The sequence below is a fragment of the Thamnophis elegans genome, chromosome 4, assembly GCF_009769535.1.
Source record: "Thamnophis elegans isolate rThaEle1 chromosome 4, rThaEle1.pri, whole genome shotgun sequence".
Lineage (NCBI taxonomy): Eukaryota > Metazoa > Chordata > Lepidosauria > Squamata > Colubridae > Thamnophis > Thamnophis elegans.
Genome location: NC_045544.1, coordinates 81,853,424 through 81,871,741, shown reverse-complemented (window position 1 = coordinate 81,871,741; position 18,318 = coordinate 81,853,424). Strand labels below are relative to the sequence as shown.

Below are 18,318 nucleotides of genomic sequence, written 5' to 3'. Positions count from 1 at the left end.
GGTGGTGCCCCTTTCAGGCTGCCGCGGAGGGAAAGCGGGCGAGCGGAAAGAAAAGGGATGCGGCCGTGATTTTCAGGGCAAACCTCTGGACGGTATTTGGTATCCCCTCCCCCCAAAAAAGTATCATCAAGCTAGGCTTGGGGGGGGGATTCCTGAGGCTGGGGACTTCCTGAATCCGGTTTGGTCGAGCATTGCGGTACTGAAAGTCTTTGGGACGGTAAGGCCGCGCGAGGGACACATTGTTGCTACGATTAAGTTGGGATGCCGGGGAGATGCGTTGAAATCTCAAACCATACAATCGCACTCAATGGGTATACAACCCTCCCTGTGGTGACTCAACAAAGGAAAGGGGGAGAATTTGGATATGAGGCGGCTGTGCGAGCTTCTTTTTTTCGGGATGAAATCCTGTGCACCAACTTTTCTCCAATCCGATGCGCCCATCGGGTATGTGCTGATATTGACATTTACAGAAACCATGGCTGCTAAAGGCACCAGGTTGTAGGCAAAACTAGTTCTGCATTATAAATTTGACCGCACGTATTCAATCCTATGGCGTTCAGTGGCCTTTACCTCCAGAGGAGTGTGGATAGGATTTTAGTCAAATCCCCGTCAGCCCTAAAATGACCCCAAGATCAACTTGATCTAAGATCAGACCAAGACATTCATATTGAGACTAATACTACTTTTATTAAGTTTGACTATAGTAACAGAAACTTCTGGTTTTCCTTTTGATTTACTATCTCTCTTAGATTATGCCAATTAAAACGTCTGTGTTATTTCTGCATTCCTCCTTCCTTGTTTGGACCTATACAGTGTTTTATTTTTCATTGCTTTGGTAATGGATCTTAGGCAACTTTAAGAGCTAGAGCTGTCTGGAATAGAAATGCTTTCATCTACAATATGTGGAGAGTTAATCAAGGCTAAAAACAATCATATGCTAGTTAAAACCCAGTCATAAATGTGAACAAGAAGAACAAAATATGTCCACTGTTGATAAGTTGTTTTGTCTATTTACAGGACATGGCACCTATATGATACTGCCCATCTCACTTTTAGAGTGACTCTGGATGGTGTACAGTTAAAAGGATAAAAACATGAAATATAAAAACATTAAGGAGTATATATCTCATGTAATAAAAATAAGCATAATAACTATTTGACTATATATCATAAGCACCAATACTTTACTTGTTAGAAATAGATTTATATTACAGATAGTTCTCGACTTAACAACCATTCATTTAGCAATTGTTCAACGTTACAATGGCACTGAAAAAAAAAGATTTACCAAGCCTTACTTGTCCGTCTTCATAGCATTCTTTGGATCATGTGATCAATTTTTGGATGCTTGGCAATCGACATGTATTTATGATGATTGCAGTATCCTGGAGTCATGTGATCACCATTTGTGATCTTCCCAGCCAGCTTTCATCACTTAATGACTGCAGTGATTCCTTAACAACAAAATGGCAAAAAAGATTATAAAATTGGTCACAACTTACTTTATTAACCACAATGCTTAGCAACAGAAAGACTGGTCCCAATTGTGGTTGTAATTCGAGGATTACCTGCTCTTGGTGTTCTAATATAAATGACAATGTGAATAAGTTCAAAATAAACATGAAAGATTTTGTTGTAGGTCTGTATTAAAAGGTCAAGTTTATTTCCAATTTAGCTGGTGGCTTCATGGAGATATCCCTGCAATTTTCTTGGCAGTAGTACAGAAATAGTATGTTGTAACAGGGTCTTCTACTACTACCTGAGCAATTGATATTTGTATAAAGCAGCATTTGCTTGATTGGTACAAAAAAAAGTCCTATCCCTATACCGACATTTAAAAAATCCTTATACAGATCTTTACTTCATGAATAAGCCTAATCTAGAAAGCTAGAGATGTTTCTTCATTCTGAAGCTTATAATTCATTCCTCAGAATTGTATCCTGTTCAATAATAATAGCACTGTAGGTCAAACAAAGGCTTCTGATTGGCTTTTTGAAATTCCTCTAGCATTTTTAGGGTTATAAATATAAATCCTAAAGGGAGCCAGTTTCATCTAGTAGTTAAGGCACCAGGCTAGAAATCAGAAAATGATGTGTTCCAGTCCTACCTTTGGTATGAAAGCTAGCTGGGTGACATTGAGCCAATCATTCACTCTCAGCCCAATCCACTTCATAAGGTTGTTATTGTGGAGAAAATAGGAGGACGAAGGGGTGTTGGGTATGTTTGCCACCTTATTTGTAGAACTAATAAAGATAGATACAAATAAATAAAAATAAATGATTTGCATAAAAAAGGGAAAGTAAGGATTGTTAGGTGCAGATTCACTTTCTTTCACTGTTATTCCTTCATCTTACAAAAGTTAAAGATGATTTTACAGCAAGAAGCTCCATGAACAGAGACTACAAGCTATTGAAAGTTACATAATAATTATGGAAAAAACAGAGACTGATTCATGTGCTTTTTAAACATCTGATAGATGTTAATTTTGACCTTATTTGCTTTGGTTAATGTTGAGAGTTAACTTTCTCCTCAAATCTAATCTACAGGACTTAGTTCTCTTAGAAATATTTTCTGCTTCCATGTCCTAATAAAGAACATGCAAAGTATGCTGTTTGGGAACAATCTTTCCTGTGTTCATAGAATATTTTGTATTTAATATTAGTTAAAATTCATAATAAGGTGGTTCTTTTGCTTTCAGAAGGGCAGACATCACTATATCTGTGTCAGATTTCATGCTTTTAAAACAAAATGTACAATTTTAGACCTAACAAGGCTATTAATTGGGGAAAATACAATCTAATTTATAAAGGCCACACACACACACACACACACACACACTTTATTGTCATTGCACAAAATAACTACAACAAAATTGGAAACATGAAGATTAGCATAATAAAAATAAGCACATTTCAAATTAAACATTTAACAATGGAATAAATAAATAATTTATGTCTTGGGATCTAAAATTAGTAACATTGTTCAGTAGTTCACTTACTTGTGAATCTTTGGGACTAGGATATCAGTTTGCTTAGAATGTCTCTTGGTAGCTACTTCTTTACATTCTTATAAGTTCTTGCTTTTATAATTAGTCATAGTATACTTGGTTTTCTGTCAGTCTTTTTTAGGCTACATTTGATTTTCTTTCAATCATCAGGGTTTTCACCATTGATTCCTGCCTTCATATTATTTATGCAAAATATTTCAGATTTATCTTCTAGTTTGCACTATGAAGAATGAGATTAAAAACAACTTTATATTTAATTTTGCTAATTTTCTTAGAGAAGGTAAGAAAATACCTACCTTCTTCAAAGTAATGACATGGGGAAAACTATTTTCCTGTTATCTAAATGTGGCAATTATTCCTAATAGCACCATCTTAATTCCATTTAAGATTTCACAATGCCTTTTCCTCTGATCTTTCTACTCCCTGCTGTTATGTTTATGGATACATTTGCAATCTTGGAGTCTCTTCATCCATTTTCTAAGAATAGAAGATATTCTATGAATGCCAAAGGGACACATTTCTGTTAGAATATTTGTTAAAAAGTGTGGTAACTTTGAAGATTAGTTGTTGCTTGGAAGGCATTTTTTTGCCTAGTGAATATCACTCTTTTGTAATATCTGAATAAAGCTTCTCTCTTTACTTTTCTGGTAAATTAGTTTTCCTCCTTGCAATACAGTTGCCCTTTAACTTTGCCCAGTTTCCATCTGTCTGTCTGTCTGTCTGTCTGTCTGTCTCTCTCTCTCTCTCTCTCTCTCTCTCTCTCTCTCTCTCTCTCTCTCTCTCTCTCTCTCTCTCTCTCTCTCTCTCTCGTTACTTGCATGAGTATTTGCATAACTGGATTTTCTATGTGAAAAAAAATAGTTATATCCAAAGCTAAAATACTTAATTACATTATATAATTTTGGGACATAGCTTCTTTCAAGTATACATACAGACACAAATATAGGCACATATGCTACATGTTTGCATTTGTAGGATAGACATAAAGGGCAATCTCCAGATTAGTTTTAGTTGTGGCAATTTTAGGATTGACAAAGTGGACAAATGTATTATGACATATAACCTTTTCCATGTTTATATTTTTATCATCTCTTTTGTATTAGAATTAAATTGGATCAACTTGAAATCTTCAACAACAACATTTAAGAACAAAATTTCCCTTCCCCCCCCTTGCTAAATATAGTAGTGAGATGTTTCTTTTTCTTTTGCACCAAGATTATTCAGATTAAAAACCCTACAGCAATAGGTTCCTTCAAAAATATAAAAGGCTACAGTTACTTTGTTTTGTCTCTAGGTTTGATATAAACTCATGGATTTTTTGTGAGACAGAAACTAACCTTTTTGCCAATTTCTTTTTTTATTATTCCCTTATAGGGTTACTATGAAAGTTACTTCTTAAAGAAGATGTTGCTAAGTTAATTTAAATTGACTGTATTACTCAATGAACCCTTCAGCTGCAATGAGAACAAAATAGTACATTTTTAGATTCCCTGCTCCTCACAATTTGCCAAATCCAAAAAAAGTAACTTTTCACAAGGATACTACAGAGTCAGTCTTTTTCAAAGGGCAATTACTTTGTTATCTGAAATATTATCTGAATATATTCTGTTTGGTCAACCAGTGAAAAAGATGCTCCGCTACTGGGGTGAGATCCCTGTTTCCTCCAGTCAGACCAACCGCAGCTCTTTTGACTTGCTTCAGCGGGAATTCCGCACTGTAGAGGTCCAGGATCCTCCATTGCATCAACCTTCAGCTAACAAGTCTAAGCCCACAACCACGCTTTATAGTCCTTCAGAGCCCTGTAGCCTCACCATTCATACGGTCCAGCTAATCCAACATAATAGGAGGTTGCGTAGTCTCATTGCCACGGCCCAGACTCAGAACCAACAGCAACTGGAAGGTATCAAGATGGAAGGAAGTGAGTCTTTGCCAACTTGTCCTGGGTCTCCACCTCTCCCTGATGACTTGCTTACTTTGGATAGTAAAACACCCAAGATGCCATTCAGTTGAGGCACAGTGATCCAGAAAGTGACTTTTACAGGTATGTGTGAGATCTTTGGTATGGTGACCATTGGATTAGGCTGTACAAATCTGAACTTTACATTCACTGTGCTCAATACCATTTCCTCTTCCATTTCCATTATCTTAATTTTAAACAAGTCTTTTCTTGTGAAATGATCCGCTGCTGGATTCTGGTCCCTTAAGTAAATCTACAAAGATACAGAATTGACCTATTTGTTCATTATAGGTGTGAAGGCTTTTGCTGTATGGATATAGTCTATTTTGAAATCACTCAAAAGACCATATTTACCTTTCATATCACAGGTGTCCAAACTCGCCATATCACATTGCCATCATGTGATGTTTCATGACATTTTCCCCATTTGTGGAGTTTGGGTGGGTGTGCTTGCATGTGACGCATCCAGCTTGTGGGCTGCCAGTTTGACACCCCTATTTCATATGATTAATTTTAATCTATGGCAGTCATTCAGAAATAACTAACCTTTATAAGATGGAATATCAAGAACTAAGCATGGCAGGTTTGGGACACCTCACCACTTCAAATCTCTGCCCAGAATCCCATTTCTGTTTAATATCCTGGGGTCTTAGGCTGTAATGGATTAATCATATCATGTGTTGTTTTATTCTGTCCCATATTCTATAGCAATCTGCCAATGACTGCTGCCTCTTATTTTTTTGAACCAGCACAGTAATTGTCTATGTATTCTGAGACTGCTAGAGTCTCAGAATACTGTATTAGAACTAGTGAAAAATGCCTGGCTGTCACTGATGACAATATTTAAGGGTGGCACCTGCTGCAAATTTCAAAGCAAAAGCAAAAGGTAATTAGGAAAGGAATTGGTATTGCTAGATCAAATCAGAAAAGGTAGAGAACAAGCTTTTCTATTTTTGAATACTGGATGCTAGGCAATCTTTTTATAATTTACTAGCATCATTCTTTGTTTTATCTGGAAGGAATTTTGTATCAGGAAATGGATTTTGGTTACACTTCAGTGCCTCGAAAATACAACCCAGCAGGTGTAATGTTTTATAAAATAGAAGCAATTGTAAGAAAGCCATCTTTGCTTTCCTGGACCTGTTTTCAAACTATCATTTATCTTTGAAGTGGCCAATAGGTTCAGCCTATGATTTTATTTGAATGGACCTCAGCTTTTTCTTCACTGTCAAATCAGCCCAAATTCCTTCATCATCATGCACTTATTAAATGGGGAATAGACCATTGGAATCGGCTACTTAAAGTTGCTTTGTGATAGGGTTTCATATCACTTCCTCTGAGAATGTTTAATGGATAGTGATGAAAAAAAATGACCCATTTTGTAATGTCTGAAATTTCACTAATACTAAGCCATGTTTGGTTTATTTAGCTTATCAGATGTGTGGTTGTTTTGGAAGTATATAATCTCTCAGTCAGGAAAGAATAGGAGATGCTAATATTCTACTGTTCAGAGCTGTCTGCAGCATGAGGAATACCAACTTAATAGAACATGAATTATACAGAAAAGGCATCAAGTGCAGGTTTGGTAGGATTGCAAAAAAAACCCAAACCCATTTAAATCTCAAGAGATATTCCTCAATTTGCTTGAATCTGATGCCTTCCAGATGTCTTGGAGGATACTAACCAAGGATGAAGGATGCTCTAAGGGAGACACTAAGTTAAGCAAGGCAGATTTATGCTATATTGAGCTTGAGGGATTTATGTTGCAACTTTGTATTTTACCATTATAATTCTATATTGTAGTTTGGTTAATCAGGTTTTGGGGATCTGAACAGAAAAATTAGATTTCTCAGTTCTCTGTATGTTATTAGATTGTCAAAAATTTAAAAAATATAAAATGTTCACAGAATTGAAGTTTTTCTTACTGTTTGCTTGATCTATAGTTAAGGTTAAACAGAAGCTGATTTTATTTTCCAGAATATGATCTGTAAAAACTACAAGATCTTAGTCTTTAGTAGAATGGAGATTCTTTATAAGGTTCTGTAGTTATTTTCATGAATGTCAATTTTAGGGAATCTTAATCTAATAGCTTTGACATATTTAAGAAGTAAACTTGGAGTAAATACTACAAATATTAATTATTTAACTTTAGCCATACCGACTCTTATAGCACGGATAATTAATATTTTGTAATTAATATGAATATGTTGCTTTGAGCTAAAATCTAAAAAGTTGCATATGATGTTTTAAAGTAAACACTGTTAACTCTGATTTTTTTTTTGCAACGGCATTCTTTTTATTGTATATTTTTATTTCAAAAAATGTAATTATGAAATCAGGGATATTTTTTGTGTATATAGCTAGGTATTCCAAGTTTACATGCTTCAAATAATTGTTCTGAACACATCAGCATGATTTCTGTCTTTCATTTTCATTGTTATTGTACATTATCCATCCCTGAGGGAGATACACCTGGTGGGACCCAAAAGAAGGGCCTTTGCCATGGTGGCTCCCTCTCTCTAGAACATCATTCCGCAAGAGTTTAGAATGACCCCCCCCATTCTAATTCTAATTCTCTAATTCACTCTAACCCCCCACAGTACCTCTAACCAGGCACTGAAAACCTAGTTCTGCCAGTGGGCCTGGGGAACCCAGAGCGGGATGGAGCCCATTAAATGGCTCTTGTGATCTGCTGTCACCAGGGTAGGGTGGGCGGGGGGGGATTTTATTATATTATACTATATTAATTTATTTGATTCTTTTTATTAGTTTTATTGTTTTAAATGTTTATATTTTGTATAAATGTTTAAATGTTTTATATTCTGTAAGCCGCATTGAGTCGCCATGGGCGAATAGGCGGCAATCTAAATTCAATAAATAAATAAATAATTATCTGATTTTAGAGGCAAAGGAGAGCCAGTAATAGAGTTGAGTTGGACCTCTTGCCGCCAGCTTCTGTATCAATCTATAGCTACCATTTTAGCTCATGCTGGCTTTGAATGTGCCCACGAAAGTGTTCTGGAGACTCTGACAGATATCGCTCATGAATACTGCTTGAAGTTCGCCAAACTTCTACGTTGTGCTGTGGATAGAGAAGCTCGGCTTGGACAGACCCCTTTCCCAGATGTTATGGAACAGGTCTTCCATGAAGTGGGCATTGGCAGTGTGCTCTCTCTGCAGAGGTTTTGGCAACATCGAATTAAAGACTATCATAGCTATGTGCTACAGGTGAGGAAAGACAAGTGAACTGATACTCATCAGAGTAAACGTCTTTGAATATCTCAGCAATAACACCTCATCTTGTTCATATGAATTTTATTTGACTCTTTTATAGTATACTCCTATATACTGTTTAGATAACTAAAGTGCCTCATCCATTATATATGGAATAGAAAAAGAGAGTTTGTATACTACTGTCCCCTTGCTCCCACAGTCCATCTTCCTCAAGTGGCTTGATGTAGATATTGATAAACATGAGATATGGATTTCTTTCTTGTTCTGGGGTAAGCATATATCCTCATGCTACTGTCTGGAAACAATCTTGAAGAAGGAATAGAACCATGTAGTCATTGTGCCACTTCTGACAGCAGTTCTCAGAACAGACATTTTCTATTCCTGAAGATTAAGTTATGCACTTCCAATTTTGACTTGATTAGGGAATGATTCAGCTATAACACGAAGTAATAACAATGTTTTCCAGAATGGTTGTTTTTGTGCCTTCAAGTCAGTTTTTGACCGTTTTCTTGGCAAGATTTTTCAGATGTGGCTTACCCTGGCCTCCTTCCCAGGACTCAGAGAGAGTGACTGCCCCAAGCTCATTCTGGATTCTGGTGGGGGAGTGACAATGAATGTAAACAGGTCTGTTAAATTTGGAGAACCCCATATTTTCTAACTAAAATATAGTGGGCGAGCATGAAGTTGAGAATTGGTTCTCCCAAAACAGCCCTGGTACAGACATTGAAATTCTTTGATATTACCCAAGACAACTTATTGGAAACTTAAAATGATGCATTTCTCAGGACAAGCATAAGTATTTGATGCCTTTATGGGGCTTTTCCTCATTTCAAATTGGGATTTTTGTTAGAGGCGGTAACGTCTGCTTTCAGGATTTCCTATTATTTAGCATTTATTTTCTAGATTGCTAAATCAAGTCAATACGTGAAAGAAGTGAGTTGGCCAGAGTTTGGTGTAAGATGGGAGACTATATACATGTTTTAATGTATGAGTTCAGTCTGCACCTTATAAGCCGTTTATAATCAAAGGACTGTTTATGAAATATTGCATTTGTGTTCTTTCCTGAATTATTTGCTCCTCTCTGCAAGAATCTCTATTATAAGGGTAAAATGTAGATGCCTGATGACTTACCATCCCAAGACTTGAGATTTCTGTTTTGGGATCTTAGCATATTTATCCGTGTTTGGAATTGAGGAGAAAAAAAGAACCATTTTGAAGACCAACACCCCCACCCCCCCAATGCTGCTTAGGTAACATCAAATCAAATCAAAAGCATCTGACTTGAATCTCAAATATGATTCCAATAATGGAATTGTAACATACTGTCTAAATGTTACAAAAGAAACAAAATCATCAGCCAAGTTAGGCAACCTTTTCAAAGCCAGGATATGCACTTTTAAAAATGAATTGCTTGGCCTTAAAGGCTGGCAATTGTATGGCAATAGCATTGTGACATCAATGGAAAAGCAAGGCTGAACTTTTGTTGTCTTCTTTGGAATCAGAAGACTTTTAAAAAGTAAATTATACATGCATAATTCAGTAGAATAAACATATTTTTTGTGAGGTTAGCTCTTGGGACTGTATTTAGTTACTTTTTGGAAAAAAATACATTTGAAAAATAATTATCCATCTTATGTAGTTTGTTCTGACAATGAATTCAGTGAAAAGGTGAAATATATATCACGCCTATCTGAACTGTGCATTTGTGCAATCCAGGAGCCAGGGATTAATTGCATCAAGACACAAATGATGTGGTTTGTTCGCTGTGCTAAACCTGGTTTCCTTAATCAAGAATGGATAAACTTGAATTGGCTGGTCATGAACCATGGCATATAAATCACAAGAGCCAAGTTCCCATGAATACATATAGCCTCAGAGAAAGAAGCAATGTTATGGCTTAGTGTGCTGGGTGAATGAAGCCTATGCTTCTCTGTTTATAAGATCCAAGCAAGTCTGACAGAAAAAAAGTTGGGGGCTTGGTGATGAAAATGACATCTTCATGAGGGTTGATTTGTCACAGAGGCAGTAGCTGTGTTATACTTCGTGTATCTAACAATTGATTGCAATCAGGCTGTTCTTTCTTACTCCAGGTTAGCAAGCAACTCTCTGAGGAGTATGAAAAGCTTGTAAACCCTGAGAAGGCAGCAGAAGATTTGAAACCTTTGAAAATCAAGGAAGAACCTGTTAGTGACATCACATTTCCTATGAGTGAGGAGCTGGAGGGGGATCTTGCATCTGGAGACCAGTCCTTGCCTGTTGGAGTCCTTGGAGCTCAGAGTGAACGCTTTTCATCCAACATGGAAACTGAGGCCTCGCCGCAAACTTCTGGTACATATTATTTTATTTTTATTTATTTTTCGCAGACTTATACCTTGCATCAATCACAACTATTTCTAAGTACTCTATGCTCCTAATTTATAGTAAAAAGAGGAAAACAATAAACACAATGGGAAAAATTCCTCACCTATCATACTGTATTAAGGAACAAAAATCTACAATTCTATACAAAACTGAATAACTTTATACCATAGGAGGGGCTCAGTCTTCATTCTCAAAGGCCTTGTGAAACAGCCATGTTTTAGTAGATTTGTTAAACCACAACAGGTTTGTGCCAGTTTAATATCAAAGAAGATGCTATTCTAGAGGAATGGGTGGGCTACGATGGAGAAGACCTGACAGTTCTGTTACTTTATGGATAAGTATTTCCAGTGTATGGAAATAGGGTTGATTTTTATTACAAAAATATACTTTATTTGTTTAAGTTGGGATCATCTACCACAGTGATGGCGAACCTTTTTCTTACGGCGTGGCAAAATTGTGCGCCTGCGTGCCCACTCAATATCCCCGCCCATCTGCACATGCTCGTACGACCCCCGATGCACATGCATGCATGACCCCTCCCCAGACTCCGAAGGCTTTCCTGAAGACTGGGGAGGGTGAAAACAGCCTCCCCGGCCCCCCGGAGGACCTCCAGAAGCGGATCGTTTCTGAACTTCCGATTTCCCAGTTGGGGCTGTTTTTCACCCTCCCCAGCCTCTGGAGGCTTTTCTGAAGCCCGGGGAGGGGAAAAATGGCCTCCCCTTCCCCTATGTAAATGTGAAAAATTAGCTGGAGCTGACACCTGGCGTGCCTCCAAATATGGCTCCACCATAGGTTCGCCATCACGGATCTATCAGAATGATACCCAAATTCAAAGCCTGAAGTTTTTGGGGTACTTTCACAAAATGGCTGCTATAGTAACACCACTAGTTATAAAGACTATTGGTTGTCTTGTGCTTCCTATTGCCATCTCTACTGGGCCATCTAGCCAGATCGTCTTATTCCATCTTATTTTTGCACTTGGCATGAACAAATGGCGAAACGTCAAAGGTCCAGGCTGCAGGCACTCCTTAATTTTATCTTTTAAGAAAGTTCATGGGTTCAATATGAAGCCTAGATGCATTTTGAAAAATATATATAATAGAAGTTGTGCTTTGCTCTCTGGCATTTCAGCGTTTAATTTTTTGAGTAAAACAAATTGACATACTTTTGTATTATATTAAAAAATGAGATGTCCATGGGCATTTTGATACATTTTGGGACTTTGATAACTCTGGGTTCTCCAGTTCTAGCTGAAGGTTGTGACTATATTGTGGTGCTGGTAGAAAGGAGATACTGGGATATAAATGTAGCAGTTTTATCATTTGTCACACTAGCTTGTCTATTAAGCCTTGAAATGTTATTTATTTTTGGAAGGTAAAGGCAAGGTTAGAGGACAAAGTCAATAATCACTTTTCTAATTAAAACAGCTAGGAAAAACAACCCTACAGCTCAACTGAAGGAAATTGCTAATGGTATCTTTTGTGAACTGGCCCTTAAAATGTTAAATTCGCTTCTAGCCGAATTAAATTTCTAGTGTTAGATAAAGTTAGCTTGGAAATTGCATGTTAACAAATGCTATGTCTTTATAATTTTTTAAGCCCTAAGGAGTTGTGATTTGGATTTTAATGCTTGCTGGCTCAGAATACTTGCCATCTGTCCATTTCTTGTACTGATAAACAACACACTTTAAAATAACTGCTTAGGCTGCCTTAACACAGAAACTAAGCTGTAATATGATTTACAGACAGTCCTTGACTTAAAATCACAATTGAGCCCAAAATTTCTGTTCCTAAGAAGAGTTCTTAAATGAATTTCACCCTATTTTAAGACCTTTCTTGCCATAACTGTTAAGGGAATCACTGCAGTTGTTAAGTTAGTAACAAATTTTAAGTTAGGGCCCAAATTTTGATCATGTGACCATGGGAATGCTGCAATGGTTGTAAGTGTGAAAAATGATCAGAGGTATTTGTACTTTCAGTCTTAAGCGTTCAAATACGCATTCAAGCATGCATGCAAATATGGGGAAAGACGTTATGGTCTACACTGTATGATGCAGAAATAATGTCATCTTCTGTTTTCTTAGAAATGCATTGAAATTTTTAATTTAACCAGGGATGTCTAAACTATAGGTCCCCAACCCTCAAGCCATGGCCCACTACTGGGCCATAGACTGTTCCAAACCAGGCCGTGGGAAAAATGGGCAAGCACATGCACGCAAAGCTCACTTGTGCAAGCGGAGGGCGCTTGCATCCATGTGTGAAACACTATTTGTGCAAATGGAGCTCACTTTGTGTGTGAGTGCAAGCTCCTTCCATTTGCTTGCGAAGCACCATTTGTGTGAGACGAGGGTGCACACGATAGTCTCAGAAATGGAGCTGCCTGTGCCTGCCACTCACCCCTCCCATCACGCTGGGCTGGGCCACCAAACTGGAAAGGTTGGTGACTGCTGGTCTAAATATTTTTTGGGAGAGAATCCAGCTGTAGGGTTGCTAAAGTTGACACTGAGTTTTCCATAATGCCTTAAAAATGTACTCTGAGGGAAATGGTGCAGCCAAGTATTCCTGGATCATTTGGGAGCTATTCACAGATTGCTTGATGTGAGTGTTTGATATTAATATGTTGGCACTATATTAAATATGATTATCCAATAGTAGATTAATGATTATTAAACATGTAGAAGTTCTTTTTTTTCTTGATCCTTGTTTTCATTAGATGGCCCTTGTTATGGTTGCAACTAATCCTCTGCATTGTACTATTTGGATACATTTATTTAATATATTAAAGTGACACAACATGGGCATGTTTTAGGACCATTCTGAAGATTTTCAGTTTTGCATCTTTTACTGATTGATGAGAAAGCCTTTCCTTCCTCCTCCCCTCCATTTCTCCCTCTCTCTCCCTCCCTCCCTCTCCTTCACTCCCTCCCTCTGCCAGGTGGTGAGGTGAACACTTCTCCTCTTTGGAACTTGGCCCCAGTAAAAATGGAACCACAAGAGAATGAAGAAGGTAATGTTCACGGACACCATGGAGTCCTAGGTGGTGATGTATTTGAGGAGCCAATGTCAGGTATGAGTGAAGCTGGGATGCCACAGAGCCCAAATGGTTCTGAAAGCAGTTACGGTTCTCATTCCGCTGATAGTTTGATGGGCTCTTCACCGGTTTTCAACCAACGCAGCAAAAAGAAGATGAAGAAGATGTGAATTATAGCTGGGAAGTTCTGAGAATGTGAACTAATTCAGAAAAAATTGGACTGTTATCAAGAAAATAATGTTTGAGTTGATGGATTTGGCAGGTTGTGATTACCGTTCTACCTGAGAGACTTTCCACCAGCTGAAGGTCTAGATGGCTTTCAGTGAAGCAAACACCCTACAGTGACAGTTTTGGCAAAAAAGAGGTGTGACTTTTGGTGAAAAAAGATCAATTCTGATTACCCATGGAATCTTGTAAACCAGTGTAGTTTCTGGTCAGTTGGATTTTAAGTAGTTTAAGCAATGGTGCAAATTGAATTAATGGTAATAATTTAATAAGTGTTGACACTATCTTTAATTTGAAGAGTGGAAACTATGGAAGAGGCATGAGGTATAACGTCGTAATGGAAATCCGTAAATTCCATTTCACTTTTGTTACATATTATACTTTTCATTTTTGACTATGAATTTATACTTTGAAGAACAGGTTTTTAATACAGAATTTTTGTTCCAATATAATTACTATTACCGTTGGTTTTTGCTCAAAATCATGGCTGATACCTGCTTTTCCTTTTAATGAACTAACTCACTATATTTAAAGCTAATAGAAACTAGTGAATTTTATGTATTTATGGTTTCTATGTTTTATGTTTTTAATATTTTTATATTTTGTTATATAGTACATATATTACTTTGGTCTATGATTGCTGCAGTAAAAAAACTTTATGAACTATATGAAGCACTTTTAAAAAAAAAAATGTGCATAATTTTATTTTCTTTATGCTAGTCCAGAAGGCCAATTTACTCAGAACATTCATCCAGCTCTGCATACAAATCTCCTATGACTTATTTCTTAATTCTTTTTTACTTGCACTCTGAATATATAATTGAACCTAAATTGAATGCAGCTGGGAGTAAACTTTGAAAGATATGACATCTTCAAAACCACTTTTAGTGAAGTTATATTATAATGTACTGTTCCTTTATAAGTTTTTGTTTGTACCGTTGATGCGCAATGCTAAATATATGTGATCTGTGGAGGATTTGTATGATACATGGTTTTAATTGTTGCTTTTTTTTAACCTACTCTTGGACATCATTTTTTAAAATAAAATTTCCCATTTTTGATCACATTTTGCTTGATTTCCTATGATTTGAGGTTTCGAGAATCTTTTTTTTATTGTACCAGATAAAAATTAATCTTTAAGGCTTAAATATTTTGTGTAGGCTATTGTTCAACTACTGACATTTTAAGAAGTGCTTAATTAAAAATGGACTTGAAATGAATGCTTCCTAATTATGTAAGAGGTTTCATTTAATAAAAATAATAAATATTTAATGGAAATCCTGGAAGGAAAAACTTTTAAAATTGTTATCTTAAAATACATTTTGAAATTATATTTTTATAATTTCTATAAGATCTTTTTTTGAGTGCTGGAACTTTTTATAAAGCAAGTTTTCAGAGCAAGCAAGGACAAGGTGAATGTATACTACAAGAATAGGATGAGGGAGGTCATGAAAATTTCATGCTGAAATTACCTTCTTGGAAGTTTCTAAAACTCTTAATCTGCAATAAATCCGCCTTTCTGCTTCCAAGTTGATGATAATGACTGGATTAAACTCTTATCTATTACTTCCTTCACAACTCTGCAAGAATAGACAGTCAATATGGTGCTTATTGAATTGTATCAAAACTCACGATTGTCTGAGGTTCGAAATATAACCTGGCAGGTACTCTTATCTGGAATTTTTGTTATCTACTTTAGAAGGACGGATAGGATTTATACTGCCTTAAACACAATAAATATCTTTAAAAATTGCTGAAGCTGTAGGTTACAGAAATGCTGAGAATTCTTTTAATTCTTGTTAGACTTTACTCATAGAACTACAATTGTTCTTTCTGTAAGGGAAGGAATGATGGTTCAAGTAACTTAAATCTGTAAGATAGAAATACCACTGTCTGGTGTCATTTTGTGAGACCACACATTAAGCCACAATATTGTTTACTTTCATTGTAAAGAACTATTTCATTGAACGATGCACAACTGTCTAGAATCTTGCAATAGGCTAAATCCATTTTTGCCGCTTCTGGAACTTTTCAGACCCTGCAAAATTCCACAGGCAAAATGGTGATCTTCAGTGGGAACATTTGATGGTAAAACAATTTAACCAGTAAACATAACTCCACCAAGCTTCTGGGATTTCAAGATCCCTATTTTGTTTAAACTCCCAAATTCCTAAAAATGGAAGAGCGGAAAATGTCTGCTGTACCAACTTTGATGACATGCAATTTATTGCCATGCTTCTCTCTCCTCTCGTGACCCTCAGAGTCTGAAAATAAGGAATAAGCAGTCTCTGACTGAAAAGGTCGCCCCCAACAACAGCACAAATAATGGCTAACAAGCATTGATTGGTGGTTTTATGGGCCAGAAAAAAAACTATGTGCATTAGTACAATTTGATGTTCCTTGTTTTCTTATACCAAAAAATGGTTTGCAATCCTAACCATAATCTGTTCCACAGGTTCAACATGTGTGCCAATCTCTAGATCATTCTCCTAATGGGATTCTTGTAATGTGCTTTATATGGAGTGTGCCCTTGACATTTTTTTGGAGCTGCAGCTGGTCCGGAATTCAAAAGCACAAGCAGTTCTGAGCATTTCACAATGCTTCCATGTAACACCTCTGCTCCATAAGGTGCACTGGATCCCAAAGACTTTCTAGATGAAATTCAAGGCATTGGTTATTGCTCATAGAGACATATTAGGTGCAAGGCCAGGTGATTTGCAGGTCTACTTATCTCTGCTGCCAGAACTGACAAATTTGGCATGGTCTGTGGTGTCCTATCAGATAAAATAATCTTAAGTAATTAATGCCTTCTCTGTTGGTATGCTGCCTGAAGAACAGCATTCTCCCAGAGATCCAGATGGCCCTGACTTGGTGGGTCTTCCATAAGGTTTAAAGATCTGAATGTTCTCACAGGCAATTGGGCCAAGAGTACATGAACTCGCTAGATGAGCACTTTGTAATGATCATAGTAATTGAAATGGTATGGCTCTTTGGATCCCAAGTGCATGATACAATATACCGTATTTTTTGGAGTATAAGACACACTTTTTTCTCCCCAAAATCTGGGTGCGTCTTATACACTGAATATAGCATTTTTGGTTTCCCGAAACCCTGCCCCCACGCATCCTGTTTTTCGCAAAAATGGACACGCAGAGAGTTTGGGAGGCCTGCAAAGTACTCCTGGGGGCTGGGGAAGGCAAAAACGAGCTGCTTTTTTGCTCATTTTTGCCCTTCTCAGCCCCCAGAAGCACTCTACAAGCCTCCCAAAGCCTCTGCATGCCCTGTTTTTTGCAAAAAATGGGCCGTTTTTTGCTCATTTCTGCCCTCCCCAGCCCCCAGGAGCACGTTGCAGGACTCTCAAGCTTTCTGCATGCCCCATTTTTCGCCATAAACGAGTGCAGATGGTTTGAGAGGCCTGCAGAGTGCTCCTGGGGGCTAGAAGGGAAAAACCTTTTTAAAAAAAATTACCTCTTCAAAATCTTGGTCCGTCTTTTACTCCAGTGCGTCTTATAGTCCAAAAAATACAGTATGTATTTTTAAATGATTTTTGGAGTGAAGTTAGGCTTTTTTGTTTTCAATCTTGTAGCTGGCTATTTAAATAAATATTAAATAAGATATTAAATAAAATGAAAACTTAAATATTTCACATTTTTACATACAGTAGAAATTTAAATCTCCATTGCTTCCGTAGTGTAGCTAAATGGGAGATGTAGAATTGATTTTCTTTCCCAAGACTATTTATGCATAGATGTTAGAAATACATCAACCTACACAGGTATTGTTTTTGAATAATAATAGAATAAAATCTCCTTCCCTCCCTGCTAAGTGCTTCTTCTGACATTTGTATGCTTTGTGTTGTTTGTGTTGCATAAGGAAGCTTTTAAATTTCTTGAGATGTTCCATAAATTTTATAAGCAAAATTGACATTTTCAATCCTGACTTAACAAGTCATGGGGATTCTGTTAAGAACCAAACTTGTTATTCTTATAGCTGTCATATAAACAAAAGGATTTAATCATTAGGACTGAGAAAAGTAGCTAGCTTTAGATAGTTTGTGCAGGCACTAATCTATATTTTCTGTATTAGGACCAGACCCAAGATAGAAATGGAGATGTGTGATCTTTAAGATCTGTTTGTCTTTTTAAATTTCTAGGTAATTGTTTTTAATGTCAAACTGGAAATATTTCCTCATGTTCAGTTGGAATTCACTGTCCCGATCCATTATTTCATTCCTTTTCAACCACATGATTTTAAAATAAAGGATAGAGGAGTTAACTACGTCACATCACTTGCTGAATTTGATATGGCGGCAGGGGAAGGGCGAACAGATTGATCTTACAATTCTTCACTTGTGGGATGCCTCAGGGCGGAGTAGCTCTCACCCCTTCTGCTTAACAACTATTTCAAACTGTTTGGGCCCCTGTAGAAGGTGTGGGATGACTGTGCAAGCTGGAGCGAGCGAGAAGGGTACTATAAGCAGGAGAGGTGGTGTGGACAGATAGAC

At 37.0% G+C, this 18,318-nt stretch overlaps 1 protein-coding gene across 1 annotated transcript; it reads left to right on the top strand.

Moving 5' to 3' along the window:
- Window positions 1-131: 131 nt before the first annotated feature.
- SUPT7L (SPT7 like, STAGA complex subunit gamma) lies at window positions 132-14,878 on the top strand. The gene is given in 6 exon segments (XM_032215139.1): window positions 132-217; window positions 4,382-5,009; window positions 5,012-5,048; window positions 7,868-8,192; window positions 10,289-10,526; window positions 13,494-14,878. Coding segments are annotated over 5 exon segments (1,239 nt in total). The 5' UTR covers window positions 132-217; window positions 4,382-4,636; the 3' UTR covers window positions 13,760-14,878.
- Window positions 14,879-18,318: the final 3,440 nt, after the last annotated feature.